Below are 13,264 nucleotides of genomic sequence, written 5' to 3'. Positions count from 1 at the left end.
AAGAGACAACGCGATCAGCTGGTCTGATCTTGTGTGCCGCACAGGCCAGCAGCGCCCCCCAGCACCCGCGCACTGACCCCAACGGCGAGATCAGACCACAGCATCGCAGCCCACAGGAGACTAGAGCATTGGAGGGTCCCCCGTGCCTGTGTGCACCGCAGTGTCAGGGAAATGCTGATGTGAGACACCCCAATAATCCTGACAAGCCACAGGCTGCAGAGAAAGGCAATGCGCCCCCTCCCCCGACGTGACTGGCAATCCGAGTTGGGGGGGGGGGAATTCTTCCCCACCCCACACATGGCGATGAGTTAAACCCCGAACATGTGGGCACGAACCAGCCAGCCCAGCAAGAGCGAGAACGCTCGGTGCCCCCTCAGCGCCCCGGCCCACCCCCAACGTCCCGTCTCTAGCCGTGGCCACCCCGATGCTTCAGAGGAAGGAGATTTACAAAAAAATGGAGGGGGCGGAACAACAACCGGCAAACCCCGAATCCATAGATGCGCATCTCTCCCCGTGCAAACGACACTGCGTGGGGAGGGAGGCGAGCAGAATCCAGCCCTTACGTTGCAAGCTCCCAGGGGCAGGGACAGTCACTGGATCGATGTGTCTGGAAAGCTCCTCGCTCCCGCCTCTGGCGCCGTGTAAACACTCATCGTAAATGAGCAAAAGATGGAGCTTTCCTTGCGCTGCAACAGCGACCTCTCGGGGCCGGCGCTGTTCCCGGTGGGGAGCAGGGAGCGGGGTGCAGCTACGTCTGAGAATGTCACTGTCTGTTTTTCCCTAGAGGAGTGGGCACAGTTAGCAGAATGGCAGCCAGAGCTTTACCGGGCAGGAGGCAGGAGAGAGACAAGCTCGTGGTTTCACTGGGTAAAGATAAGAATAGCTGGAATCTGTGAAATGCTCCACTTGGCTTCAGATCAGGACTAATTTTAACCCCCCAGTTAGAGTGTGTGTCCCTCACCTGCTGCATTTACCAGCTGGAGGCCTAGTCCTGCCTTCCAGGATTGCACAGACAATCCAGGAAGTTTTGGGAAAGTGTAGGGGACAATTTCCTGGTACAAGTGCTGGAGGAACCAACTAGGGGCAGAGCTCTTCTTGACCTGCTGCTCACAAACAGGGAAGAATTAGTAGGGGAAGCAAAAGTGGATGGGAACCTGGGAGGCAGTGACCATGAGATGGTCGAGTTCAGGATCCTGACACAAGGAAGAAAGGAGAGCAGCAGAATACAGACCCTGGACTTCAGAAAAGCAGACTTTGACTCCCTCAGGGAACTGATGGGCAGGATCCCCTGGGAGAATAACATGAAGGGCAAAGGGGTCCAGGAGAGCTGGCTGTATTTTAAAGAATCCTTATTGAGGTTGCAGGAACAAAGCATCCCGATGTGTAGAAAGAATAGTAAATATGGCAGACGACCAGCTTGGCTTAACAGTGAAATCCTTGCTGACCTTAAACACAAAAAAGAAGCTTACAAGAAGTGGAAGATTGGACAAATGACCAGGGAGGAGTATAAAAATATTGCTCAGGCATGCAGGAGTGAAATCAGGAAGGCCAAATCACTCTTGGAGTTGCAGCTAGCAAGAGATGTTAAGAGTAACAAGAAGGGTTTCTTCAGGTATGTTAGCAACAAGAAGAAAGTCAAGGAAAGTGTGGGCCCCTTACTGAATGAGGGAGGCAACCTAGTGACAGAGAATGTGGAAAAAGCTAATGTACTCAATGCTTTTTTTGCCTCTGTCTTCACGAACAAGGTGATCTCCCAGACTGCTACACTGGGCAGCACAGTATGGGGAGAAAGTGACCAGCCCTCCGTGGAGAAAGAAGTGGTTCGGGACTATTTAGAAAAACTGGACGTGCACAAGTCCATGGGGCCGGATGCACTGCATCCAAGGGTGCTAAAGGAGTTGGCGGATGAGATTGCAGAGCCATTGGCCATTATCTTTGAAAACTCATGGCGATCGGGGGAGGTCCCGGATGACTGGAAAAAGGCTAATGTAGTGCCCATCTTTAAAAAAGGGAAGGAGGAGGATCTGGGGAACTACAGGCCAGTCAGCCTCACCTCAGTCCCTGGAAAAATCATGGTGCAGGTCCTCAAGGAATCAATTCTGAAGCACTTAGAGGAGAGGAAAGTGATCAGGAACAGTCAGCATGGATTCACCAAGGGCAAGTCGTGCCTGACTAACCTAATTGCCTTCTATGATGAGATAACTGGCTCTGTGGATTAGGGAAAAGCAGTGGATGTGTTATTCCTTGACTTTAGCAAAGCTTTTGATACGGTCTCCCACAGTATTCTTGCCGGTAAGTTAAAGAAGTATGGTCTGGATGAATGGACTGTAAGGTGGATAGAAAGCTGGCTAGATCGTCGGGCTCAACGGGTAGTGATCAATGGCTCCATGTCTAGTTGGCTCCCGGTGCAGCCGGGCGGGCGTGTCGGTCTCCGAGCTCTAGCCCCTGTTCTCTTGGCTGCTCTACCGGACACCCGTGTTCTTCTCATGTTCCTTCTGCTTTGCGTCACTGGCTGGCGCGAAGCAGAGCTCGCTGGTGACTCTGGCACAGACCAGCACACAGGGTGGCAGCTAATTGGCAATAGTTCTGGCTTAGGCTGGCGGCGGGACCGTAAGCGAAGGACAAGGGAGGCAGTAACCTCCCCGCTGGAGTGCTCTGCTGGGGGTGCCTCTGAGATGGACGGGGTGCCTGGATTTATTTAATGGCTTTGTGAGTGACGTGGGAGGAGGGTGAACGCGGCGTGGGCTACATTCGCTGCTGCTGAACTGGGAGGGGTTGGAAAACCAGCGAGAAATGACACAAAGGGGCCTTTGAGATGCAAGTGTGGGAAGGGACCAGCAGAGCGTGAGTCCCGGTCTCTGCCGGCGGCTGGTATGTCAGCATCCCGGGCCCTGAGTAGCCAGTCTCCTCTGGAGGGATGACGCGGTGAGGAGTGGCTCCCAAGGGCGTGGCAGGAGACGGGGAAATGCCCCAGGGAGTTCATCACTAACAAAGAGCTCGGGTGTTTCTGGTTTGTCTCCTTGCTCTCGTGCTGAATTCCCGTGTGGCTGCCCGGTGCCCCAGGGAGCTCGGCGATGGCTGCGTGCCGTGCGTTCGGGGAGGGGCAGGGACTGTAGTGCTGGGTCTGTCTGTGGCCAGTTGTTTCAAAGGAAGGGGCAAGAACTCCACTGGGAGCAGCGATGGGATAACCTGCCCTTGGGCAGTTCCCTCTGCCTCCATTAGCTGGAGGCTGGCTCCTACAGCCCACTGCAAACCCCTGCCCACTTCTGGTATAACTGGCTCTTCCTGACCCCCTGTCAGTGGCCAGTCCCGGGGAAGGGGGGGACAGGGGAAGGGGGTGCTGGGATTTGCAGAGGGAGATTGTGTGGTGCCGGGGAAGGGTGGCAGGGGAAGGAACAGGGTGGGGAGCGGGAAGGTAGGAACTAGAGAGGGTTGAGCATAGCACAGGTTGTGGGCGTGGGCAGGGGAGACACTGGGGAGCACACGGCCCTGGGTTACTGGGACCCCAATGTGTTGGGAGTTCAAATCCTCATGCTGCAAACATGCTCCACGTCCTCACTACCTGGCCTGAGCGCCGTGGAGGAAACGTGTCTCTGGTTAAAGGCAGATGCTGCCTGGGCCTTGGGTTATGGATCATTCCTGCCACGCCCTGGGTGACCCGGGGAGGCCCAGAGCGTGACTCGTCTCTCCCTTGGGCAGGCTCCGGTGGCCTGGACGCGGAAAGCCCGTCTCCGATGGAGCGAGGGGACAAGCTGCGTGTGGGCGAGCGCAGGGAGAGGAGAGAGAGGGGAATGCCGGACGCCTGCGGCACAGGTGAGTGGTGCTTTGAGCCCCCCCAGAGTGCTCAGCAGGAAACCGGCCGCTCTCGCTTTACCGACTCCACGCCAGGGAGAGTCCACCCCACCCCCGGGTAGGCGGTGCCAACGACCGGTCCATCCCCCGCCCCGCAGCACTCACACGAATGTTTCTAACTTCAGCTTCCAGCCCCCGTGTGCTGTTCTGCCGTGGCTTGAATGGCTCCCTCGGGACAGAGGTACTTCGAGAGCACGGTGGAGTCACCTCTGAACCTGCTCTTGGATGAGCTAAATAGGTTGAAAAGTATCTGCCAGTGTCAGTGCCCCGGGAACCAGACTGTGACTCTCGGTCCTTGCAGGTTCTGCTGACATCAGACCCAAAGTGTTTATTAAAACGGAGCAGGAAGAGGAGCCATGCACGGGGGTGCCCCCAGAGCAGAGAGAGGGGGGAATTCTGCGTGCCCCCAGCACAGGTGAGTGCTGCTAAACTCCGCCTGGAGTTGATCAGGCAAAGGAGGCCAGGCAGAGCCAGGATCTTGGGGGAACCCGTATAAACTGCTACAGTCGGGCTGCCCACGTCCTGCCAGCTGTTTCTGAGCATGGAATGGCCCCAGAGCGACCGAGCTGCACCGGAAGTTGATCAAAGCCGGGTGTGCTTGGAGCTGCAGGGTCACTACCAGCGCTGGAGCCTTTGCCACAGAAGGGAAGCTGGGACTGACGGGGAGCTAGACGAGTTGACCAGACCTAGGGGCTCCTCAAGCAGCAGCGCGGCCCCTGTGCTCGTGCAGCCAGGACCCATCTTCCCAGAGCAAGGCGTGACCCCTCCTTGAGGAGCGCGGCCGTGGGACGTGGGCCTGTCCCCAGGGAGTGGGTCTGAGCCCCGGCACAGGGACGCCTCGTGCGGCGGGTCTGGCTTTCCTGAGCCAAAGGGCCCCGGTGTTCTCTCTGGTGAACTAAGCGTTATTTGTCTGCCCTGGGCGGGGCACAAAATATTTCACACGCAAGAACCCCAAAGTCCCAGTCCAGGTTCCCCAGCCGGGGCTGTTCAGCCCAGAGTCTCCGAGGGTTAGTCCAGCCCAGGACTGTCCCAGCATTAGTGGCAGCTTGTCCCACAGACCCGAGGGGACCTGGGACGTGATTCCTTCTCCCCTTCTCTCTCTCTTCCCCTCCCAGGCGCAGGCTGGCCTGACGTGAAGCATGAGATTGTGGTGAAAGTGGAGCCAGACGACGAGTCATATGTGGGGTATCCCCAGGGTTTGGGGGACCGAGACCTCCCCGGCTACCCCAGCACTGGTGAGTGATGCTAACCGCCCCCAGGCCAGCTCAGGGAAGGGGGCTGGGGTGAGCCGGAAACCCAGCAGGGACCTGTGTGAACCCCTGGAGTCGGGCTCCTGGGGCAGGAGCCTTGGCTGGCCCTGGGCACAGTGGATCCCGAAGCCGCGTGAGTCCCCCTGGCCTTGTGAGCGTGGCTTCCCCTGCAGCAGGGGAGGGACAGACCCCACCGCTGAGCGGCTGGGTCCGGCCGGGTGTCAGCTGGGTGGGGGCATGCCCCCCCCCCCCAGAACTCCCCCTGCCGAGCCTCCTCCGCAGCCCCCCACGCGAGCTCCCACGCCATCTTCCTGTGGAGATGGGCGGCCGCAGGGACGGCTGTGCGTGGGTGTCTCCTTCCGGCTCCTGGCGGAGGTGTGCCCAGAGCCTCACGCACAGGAGTGTGCGGGGCTGGGTGTGCGCCACAGCCGAGGGGCCCCATGCATGGGGAGCAATGGGTGCACGGAGCTGGGGGGGACTGGCCGTGGGGGGCAGCGTGATCGGACCCAGCGAGTGGCTGTGCCCAGGGCCCTGCAGAACGTGTGACCAGGGCCCTGCAGAACGTGTGACCAGCCCCGCTCAGGGTTCTGCTGCCCCACAGCCCAGGGCTCCGTATCAACTGTCCCCGCGGCCGCCGTACGCGGCGAATAGCCGGGAGAGGCAAGCGGAGCTCCGGAGCCCTGTATGAGAGACCTCTGTGGGACCCAGAGCAGGGCCCTTAACTACTCGCTGGTCCTGCCCCAGACTCCGGGGGACGTCCAGCCCCTGGAGGGCAGCCTCCCCACACGGGATGGTTGCGGCCCCAGTGGCCAGAGGCCAATGAAGACGACCACCAAGAGCAGCGTTTTATTGTCCTTACGCTGGAGATTGTCTGCTCCGTCCTCCAGGGCTGTCTCTCCGGCTAAACGCTGGCCAGGGCTGGCTGCGCCCGGCCCCCCTACGCCCCCCTGGAAAAGGAGGCGCAGACACTTCCCAGCCGGGCAAGGCCAGGCCCTGCCCTCCAGCGCTCCCAGTCTAGGTGCAGGGAAGAGCCGAGGAGGCCGGCTGGGGGAGGGGGAAGGACTGGGGGTGGGGAGGGGATCAGGCGGTTAGCAGTTGGGCAATGTCTGCAGAGAAGGGTTAGAACCACAGGCACGTCCTGCCCTCGCACTGCGGGTGAGCCAGCTCTGCCCGGGAGCACAGCGCGCCCCGTCCCACTGGCCGTACCCCGCCCCAGGGCATGCAGGGCGGCCCCACTGAGCCGGCTGGGCTATGGGGTCGGCCTGCCCCTCTGCCCAGTGCTGGGGGCGGCTCTAGCTGCAGCTGGTCCGGCTCCCTGCCCAGCAGCAATGGGGCAGCCCGAATCGGTGCCGCCGGGCGTCTCTGCCCTCGTGCTGGGAGGATGCAGAGGAGTCTCCGTGTGTCTCCACGGCGCAAGCGCGCTGGCCGGGCCTTGGGACTGGGGCTGGCTCCCCCAGCGCAGCAGCAAACCGACGAGTTCTGCATGGACGCTGTGGGGCAGCAGGTCCCTCGGCGCCATGAGCGCTGGCTGAATCCCTGCCAGGAAGTGACACGATGAACAGGGGGCTGCGTTTCCCTCAGTGCCCTGCACGTCCCCGAGTGTAACTGGGACAGGCCGGGTGGCCGGGGCGTTAGGGGATCTGGGTACTGGCTGGGGACAGGTCTCTTGGTGCTTCAGCTCCCTGACGGTAACCGGGGATAAGACCTCCCTGGCGTGCCCGAGGGATGAACGCGCTGCGGGGAAGAGATCCCTAGAAACGAACGCCGCTGACCGCGGGAGAGCAGCTCCAACGCTGCGCTGGAGCTAGTCTGTCCCTCGCAGCCGTGCCGTGGGCGCAGGGAACGTGCAACGTGCTCGGCTTTCCACAGGTATCAAAGCGGAGATCGTGGTCAAAACGGAGCCCGAGGACGACTCCTACGGCGAGTGTGCCCAGCATTACGGTGAAGGAGACGGTCCCGACGACCCCTTCTGTGAGTGGTGCTGGGATCCATCTGGATGGTCTCCGGGGGCAGGTGCGAGGGGAAGAACTCAGGGACCTGCCTGTAGATTCCTCACGGTGGCCCCTGCTGTAGCCAGCTCCTGGCACACACCGCTCCAGTGTCTGGCGTCGCCAGAAGCCGGGGCACCCTGCCGCCGGGGGATGGGGGGGGGGGCGGATTTGGGGCAGACTGTAGTAAGTGGGAGGAGGACAGGATGGGGCCCTGGGGATATATTCACAGGCAGGGACAGGAGATCCAAGGTCTCTTGCTGTGTCTGCCACACACACTGCAGAATGACACACAGACAGACACACCCCAGCCCGTGTTCCCAGGGGCAATCAAAATCCAATTTAAAGCTATTTCACAAGTTCTCCCTCCCCAGCCCCAGTGACCACAGGAAACAGCAGGTCAGGCTTTTTCTTTCCTGTGAACAGGTGACGCCAACCCGGAGATTATCGTGAAAGTGGAGCCGGACGATGAGTCGGCCATTGGCTATCCCCGGGGCCTGAGCGAAGGCGGAATTCCCGGCTACCCCAGCCCAGGTGAGCCGTGCGGATCCCGGAGCAGCTCCAGGGACGGGAAGAGCTGGGAACTCAGGGGGGCCTGGATGAAATCACTGTGTTGTGCTGGCTCCTGGGTAGCCACTGGGTGCAGTGGAGCCCAGAACTGCAAATCTCCCTACCCTCGCGAGCGAGAGACCGTCCCGCTGCAGGGGGGCCGGAGGCTAAGCCCCGGTTACCGGGGGGCACTCGCATTAAGAGATTGTCCACTGCAGTGCTGTCCGGAGGCCTGAACGGCCCCCTCAAGACAGGAGGCAGGTCTCCCCCTGGCCGTCTGCAGCTGGGAGGGATGCACCCGGGCCCGGGACTGGTCTGTGCCTGCTGAGAGCTCTCTGACTCGTGACGAGAGAGACCTGCTGAAAATTACCCGAGGGCCTCTGGCTGTGTGCATCTCTTCCGCTGCGACGCTGACCCAGCGGGGTGGGGGAGCCGGCCTTGGCGGTGACCCCACGAGAAGCCAAGAGAAATTCCTCCAATGCCTTGTGCGAGTGCGATGGCCCGGCCTCTGGCGGGGTTCCCGGGTCTGACGGTGACAGGGCTGCCCTCCGCCGGCTCCCTGGCCTCCTTCCCACGCACGTCTGTACCCGCGAGCTCCCACCCGGGGGCGTCACGCGGCCCCGCGAGCTCCCCCCCCCCGTCGCTGTGGAGCGGCCCCGCGAGCTCACCCCCCGTGGGCGTCGTCTGTCCCCCGAGCTCAGCCCCCCTCCCCCCGTGGGTGTCGTGCGGCCCCCCGAGCACGCTCACAGTTGTATCGGTGCTGCTGTAAGCGGGTAAGCGCAGACATGGCCTAAGACTAATAAGAAAATTGCCCGTCGCCGCCTCTGTCCCATGGCGTTCTCATGGCTGGGGGAGTTGATGCCGTGTGGCTGTGACCCAACCCAGCACGGGCCAAAGGTTGATTTTCCAAGGTACAAATGGGAGCGAGGTGCCCACCTGCCATTGACAGTCAGTGCCGCTCGCTGGACGTTCCCGCTAGTGGGAACGCTGCCCAGCCCCCATGGGCCCTTCCGCCGGTAAGCAGTGCCTGGGAGCAGCTGCTTTCTCGGTCAGCGAGCTCCGAGGGTGCAGGGCATTAGAGCCTGCGTCTCGGTACAAACGGGGGTGTGCCATCGAGCGTCTCGGCTCCTGGCACTTAGCTGGATTCTGCGGTGAACCCTGGAATTCCCCCATCCCCGGCACACGGAATAACCTCTGGCCTCTCTCTTTTCCCCAGCAGGCGATGGGAGCAGAGGTGCCGGTGAGCGGGAGCAGCCCGGGGAAGAGCCAGAGGATGTGAAACCGAATAGGGCTTTGCTGATGAGAGGCTTAGAGGCTGCTTCCTCGGGCTTGCTCAGGACAGAACCCAGCATCAATCACTGGAAAGTGCAACACGCCCAGGGAAACATCGCGGCGCTCCAGAGAAACGCGGTGGCTCCGGAGGGGCCGCAGACAACCCCCGAGCCCAAGGGAAAGGGGCCAACGGCCCCGACAAGCAACCCCAGCCAGAAATCCCTTTCGGCCTCTGACTGCGGGGGGGCCGTGGCCGCTAGCACCGAGCCGGCGAAACGCCCGCGAGCCCACGCTGCCGAGCGGCCGTTCACGTGCACAGAGTGCGGGAAGAGCTTCCAGCACCGGGGAAACCTCATCACTCACCTGCGGGTGCACACGGGCGAGAAGCCCTTCACCTGCACCGAGTGCGGCAAGAGCTTCAGCCAGAAGGGCGACCTGATGCGGCACCAGCGCATTCACACGGGCGAGAAGCCCTTCGAATGCAACGTGTGCGGGAAGAGCTTCTGCTCCAAGCAGACCTTCATCCTGCACCAGCGCATCCACACCGGCGAGAAGCCCTTCTCCTGCACCGAGTGCGGCAAGTGCTTCAACCGCAAGGCCAACTTCATCACCCACCAGAAGATCCACCGCGGGGAGCGCCCCTTCGTCTGCGCCGAGTGCGGCAAGGGCTTCTGCGCCAAGAAGACCTTCATCCTGCACCAGAAGATCCACATCGGGGACCGGCCCTTCGGCTGCTCCGAGTGCGGCAAGAGCTTCAGCCGCAACGGGGATCTGACCCGGCACCAGCGCATCCACACCGGGGAGCGGCCCTTCGCCTGCGCCGACTGCGGCAAGTGCTTCAGCCACAACGGGGAGCTGATCAAGCACCAGCGCATCCACACCGGCGAGAAGCCCTTCACCTGCACCGAGTGCGGCAAGAGCTTCAACCGCAAGGGCACCCTCATCACCCACCAGCGCATCCACACCGGGGAGCGCCCCTTCGTCTGCGCCGAGTGCGGCAAGACCTTCAACCTGAAGACCACGCTGATGAAGCACAAGCGGATCCACACGGGGGAGCGGCCCTTCACCTGTGTGGAGTGCGGCAAGAGCTTCAAGTACAAGGGCAACCTGCGGACACACCACCTCACCCACACGGTGGAGCGGGTCTACCCCTGCACCGAGTGCGGAAAGATCTTCAGCCACAAGAAGGAGCTGACGGTGCACCAGGCCGTCCACACGGAGGAGAGACTCTTGTCCTGCTATGGAGACGGGGAGTCGTTCAACCCCTTCCTCCAGATGCACCCGCTCCTACTGTCTGTGCCCCAAGCCAAGTGCCTCTGGAAGCCGTAACACCCTGTACCTAAGGCGGGAGTTACAGAAATGCTACGTCCCCTGAGCAGGAGCAGAGGAGGAACAATGCTGTAATTTAGGATTTGGACATGCCGTGGTGCTGTACAGTGTGCTGATGAAATAACCGGCTCCCTGCCACAGGGAGCAACCAGGCTGACGGCCTGGGCTGACGAACCAACCGTGCATCCCTAAGGAAAACCCAACTGCACATTCCCTACACAACGCAGCTCCAATTCAAATGCAAACGCAGGCTCGAGTCTTGCCCTGAAGGATGCCAAAGCTGTTGTACTAATTCCATTTGCTGGGTGGGAAATACCCCCAGAGGTGCTAGAGAGAACGTCTGACACGGGGGACGGGAGATTTCTGGGAAGGGACCTGTGGTTTATGGAGCAGCGCTTGGAAATGACACGGCCTGGGTTAACCGATGTGGGATCTTCATCTTACTACTGAGAGGAGAGGTCAGTGCTGGCAGGACTCTCCAGCCCGGTTCCTGTGTGGAGCAAACATAGCAGCGTTGTTCTGGCGAAGGCCAGTGGTTTCTCAGGGTGGGGGGTGCTGTGCTGTGTGGTGGTGTTAGGTCAGGCCCAGTGGGTACTTGGGGGGTGGGCGAGGCTTTGCTACTGCGCTGTAGTTATGGCTTATGGCAGCAGCTCCTCAGTGGAACTACTGGAGAGACCTGACGGACGGCGCCTGTTCCAGCCAGGCCGGTGACAGTCTGGGAAATGAAAGAAAATCTCAATTGAGTGTGGACTTGAGAACTCCAGGTGCAAGGCCCCTGGAGCAATAATTACTGTAGTGCTGTTTACTCTCTCTTCTCTTACTGACTCTATTTACCCACCAGGAGTGTGCCCTGGGCTTCGCAACCGAGTATGGCCTGATCCCTGACCTGAGAGGTGACCATCTCACGGAGACCACCTAGCGATCTTATAGCGAATCACAGAGTCGTAGGGTGGGAGGGACCTCGAGAGGTCATCTAGTCCAGTCCCCTGCACTCACGGCAGGACTAAGTATTATCTAGACCATCCCTGACAGGGGTTTGTCCAACCTGTGCTTAAAACCCTCCAGTGCCAGAGAATAGTTACAGCTGGAAAAGACCTATTGGTCATTTTGCCCATTCCTAGCCAATGCAGGGTCGGTCTCTACTCTATATGTTCTAGGAATATGTCCAGCCTACTGTTAAACGTCTCCAGCGATGGGTCTTCCCTCGCTCCCTTGTGAGGTCTGTGCACGCTCCAATAGACACTAACTACTTCTCATCTTGTATAAAAGGACTTGGGTTTAGTTGCTAGTTTGTAGTTAGGAAAAGGGTCATTTTAAAGTTAAAATTTGTCGTTCTCCGTGTGGCTATCCTAGAATCCTAGTCGTTAGATTTGGAAAAGAACTAATAAGTCTTCTAATAAAATCTAGTACTTCTCCCCGCCAGTGCACGCCTGTTCCCTCCAGTGCTCTGTCCGTGTCCCAAACTCTGGGGTGTCACCGCTCTGGGGAGATGGTTCCACAGCCTGAAACATCTCTCGGTTGGGAAGTTTTTTCTGACATTCAGCTTTAAGCCTTGATTTCGTCCAGTTATCCCCACCTTGCACTACTGTAAAACTCTCTCTCCCGTGGGCCCCCCCATGTTTCCCCTGGATTGTTATCGGGTCCCGTCAGGTCACTGCTCAGCGAAGCTGGACGTACTTGTCTCTTTTGCTTATTCCTCACCAATCAGTCCCTCGTGCCCCCAGATCACTTTGTGGCTCTTCTCTGAACAGGCATCGGTATTTTTCCAGCTCTCCTGGGGGGTCCCGAACAGCCCGCCGTCTCCAGTGGGTTATCCCAAGGCAGAGAGCTGGGTGCTGTCACCCCTTTGCCCGTTGCACAAAGCCTCTGTGTCTTGGCCTTTTTAGCTGCCATGTTGGACTGGAAGCTCCTGTCTAATATGCTGCTGTTCACGGTCTTCCCCCAGGTCCCTATCAGTGTTTCCTGCTTCCTGGATTCTTTCCTTCCCACTGACTCTCTGCAGGGCAGATGCTGCTTCCCTAATAACAGGCTCTTACTGCCTCTGCTAGGTGGTTCGTGAAGAAATGGCGTAAATCTGGAGCTCCCAGTAACACAGACTTGGCACCCGCTGAGCACTTGCTCCCAGCTCTGTACTTTGGCCTGTTGTTATAACTCTTGGCGAACACTTCTTCAGCCAGCGTTCAGGCCGTGGGATGGTCTCTGCTGACGCTGGGTTGGCCGGGACAATACGTTTTGATGAGATGCTCTGTCAAGTGCTTTACTCACAACCAAGTGTGTCTTCTCTAGCGCTTTTCCTCCACCTGCTGATTTTGTCAGAAAAAGCGATCCGGGCACTGTCTGCTGCTGCCGCCTCCCCGCCCCAGACGCCTTCTGGGGGCGGGAACTAAGACACCCTGGCTCTCCCTGCTCCAGCCTGTGCTGCTCTCTTCCCACCGTGGCGGAGACGTGCTCTGGGCTGGGGTGCTTGAGAAAATGGACCGTCCGTAGGGTTGGTCAACCAGAGGTTACGGATGAATAACTGACAGAGAACCACAACAAGTAGGAGGGGATGGGATGTGGAGAGAGTCCCATGTTGGGTCTACTCTTCCCCCACCCCCAAATCCCTCTGTTAAAGGAGCCCAGGGGGCAGGCGTTACGTGAATCATAGAATATCAGGGTTGGAAGGGACCTCAGGAGGTATCTAGTCCAACCCCCTGCTCAAAGCAGGACCAATTCCCAACTAAATCATCCCAGCCAGGGCTTTGTCAAGCCGGGCCTTAAAAACCTCCAAGGAAGGAGACTCCACCACCTCCCTAGGGAACCCATTCCAGTGCTTCACCACCCTCCTATTGAAAAAGTTTTTCCTAATATCCAACCTAAACCTCCCCCACTGCAACTTGAGACCATTACTCCTTGTTCTGTCATCTGTTACCACTGAGAACAGTCTAGATCCATCCTCTTTGTAACCCCCTTTCAGGTAGTTGAAAGCAGCTATCAAATCCCCCCTCATTCTTCTCTTCTGCAGACTAAACAATCCCAGTTCCC

The 13,264-nt window shown here is 59.5% G+C and overlaps 1 protein-coding gene across 1 annotated transcript in view; it reads left to right on the top strand.

Annotated features, from left to right (window-relative positions):
* LOC135873911 (zinc finger protein 260-like) overlaps positions 1-11,653 on the top strand; it is a 34,093-nt gene extending 22,440 nt beyond the window's left edge. Inside the window, exon 5 of the mRNA XM_065398520.1 lies at positions 9,193-11,653. Within this exon, the coding sequence (XP_065254592.1) occupies positions 9,193-10,240 (1,048 nt within the window). The 3' untranslated portion in view covers positions 10,241-11,653. The remainder of the gene's footprint in view (positions 1-9,192) is intronic.
* The last annotated feature ends 1,611 nt before the right edge of the window (positions 11,654-13,264 follow it).

This window comes from Emys orbicularis, chromosome 2 (genome assembly GCF_028017835.1).
Source record: "Emys orbicularis isolate rEmyOrb1 chromosome 2, rEmyOrb1.hap1, whole genome shotgun sequence".
In the NCBI taxonomy this organism is placed as follows: Eukaryota; Metazoa; Chordata; order Testudines; family Emydidae; genus Emys; species Emys orbicularis.
Note: the sequence above shows the minus strand (reverse complement) of the source record. Positions and strands in the feature narration are given on the sequence as shown.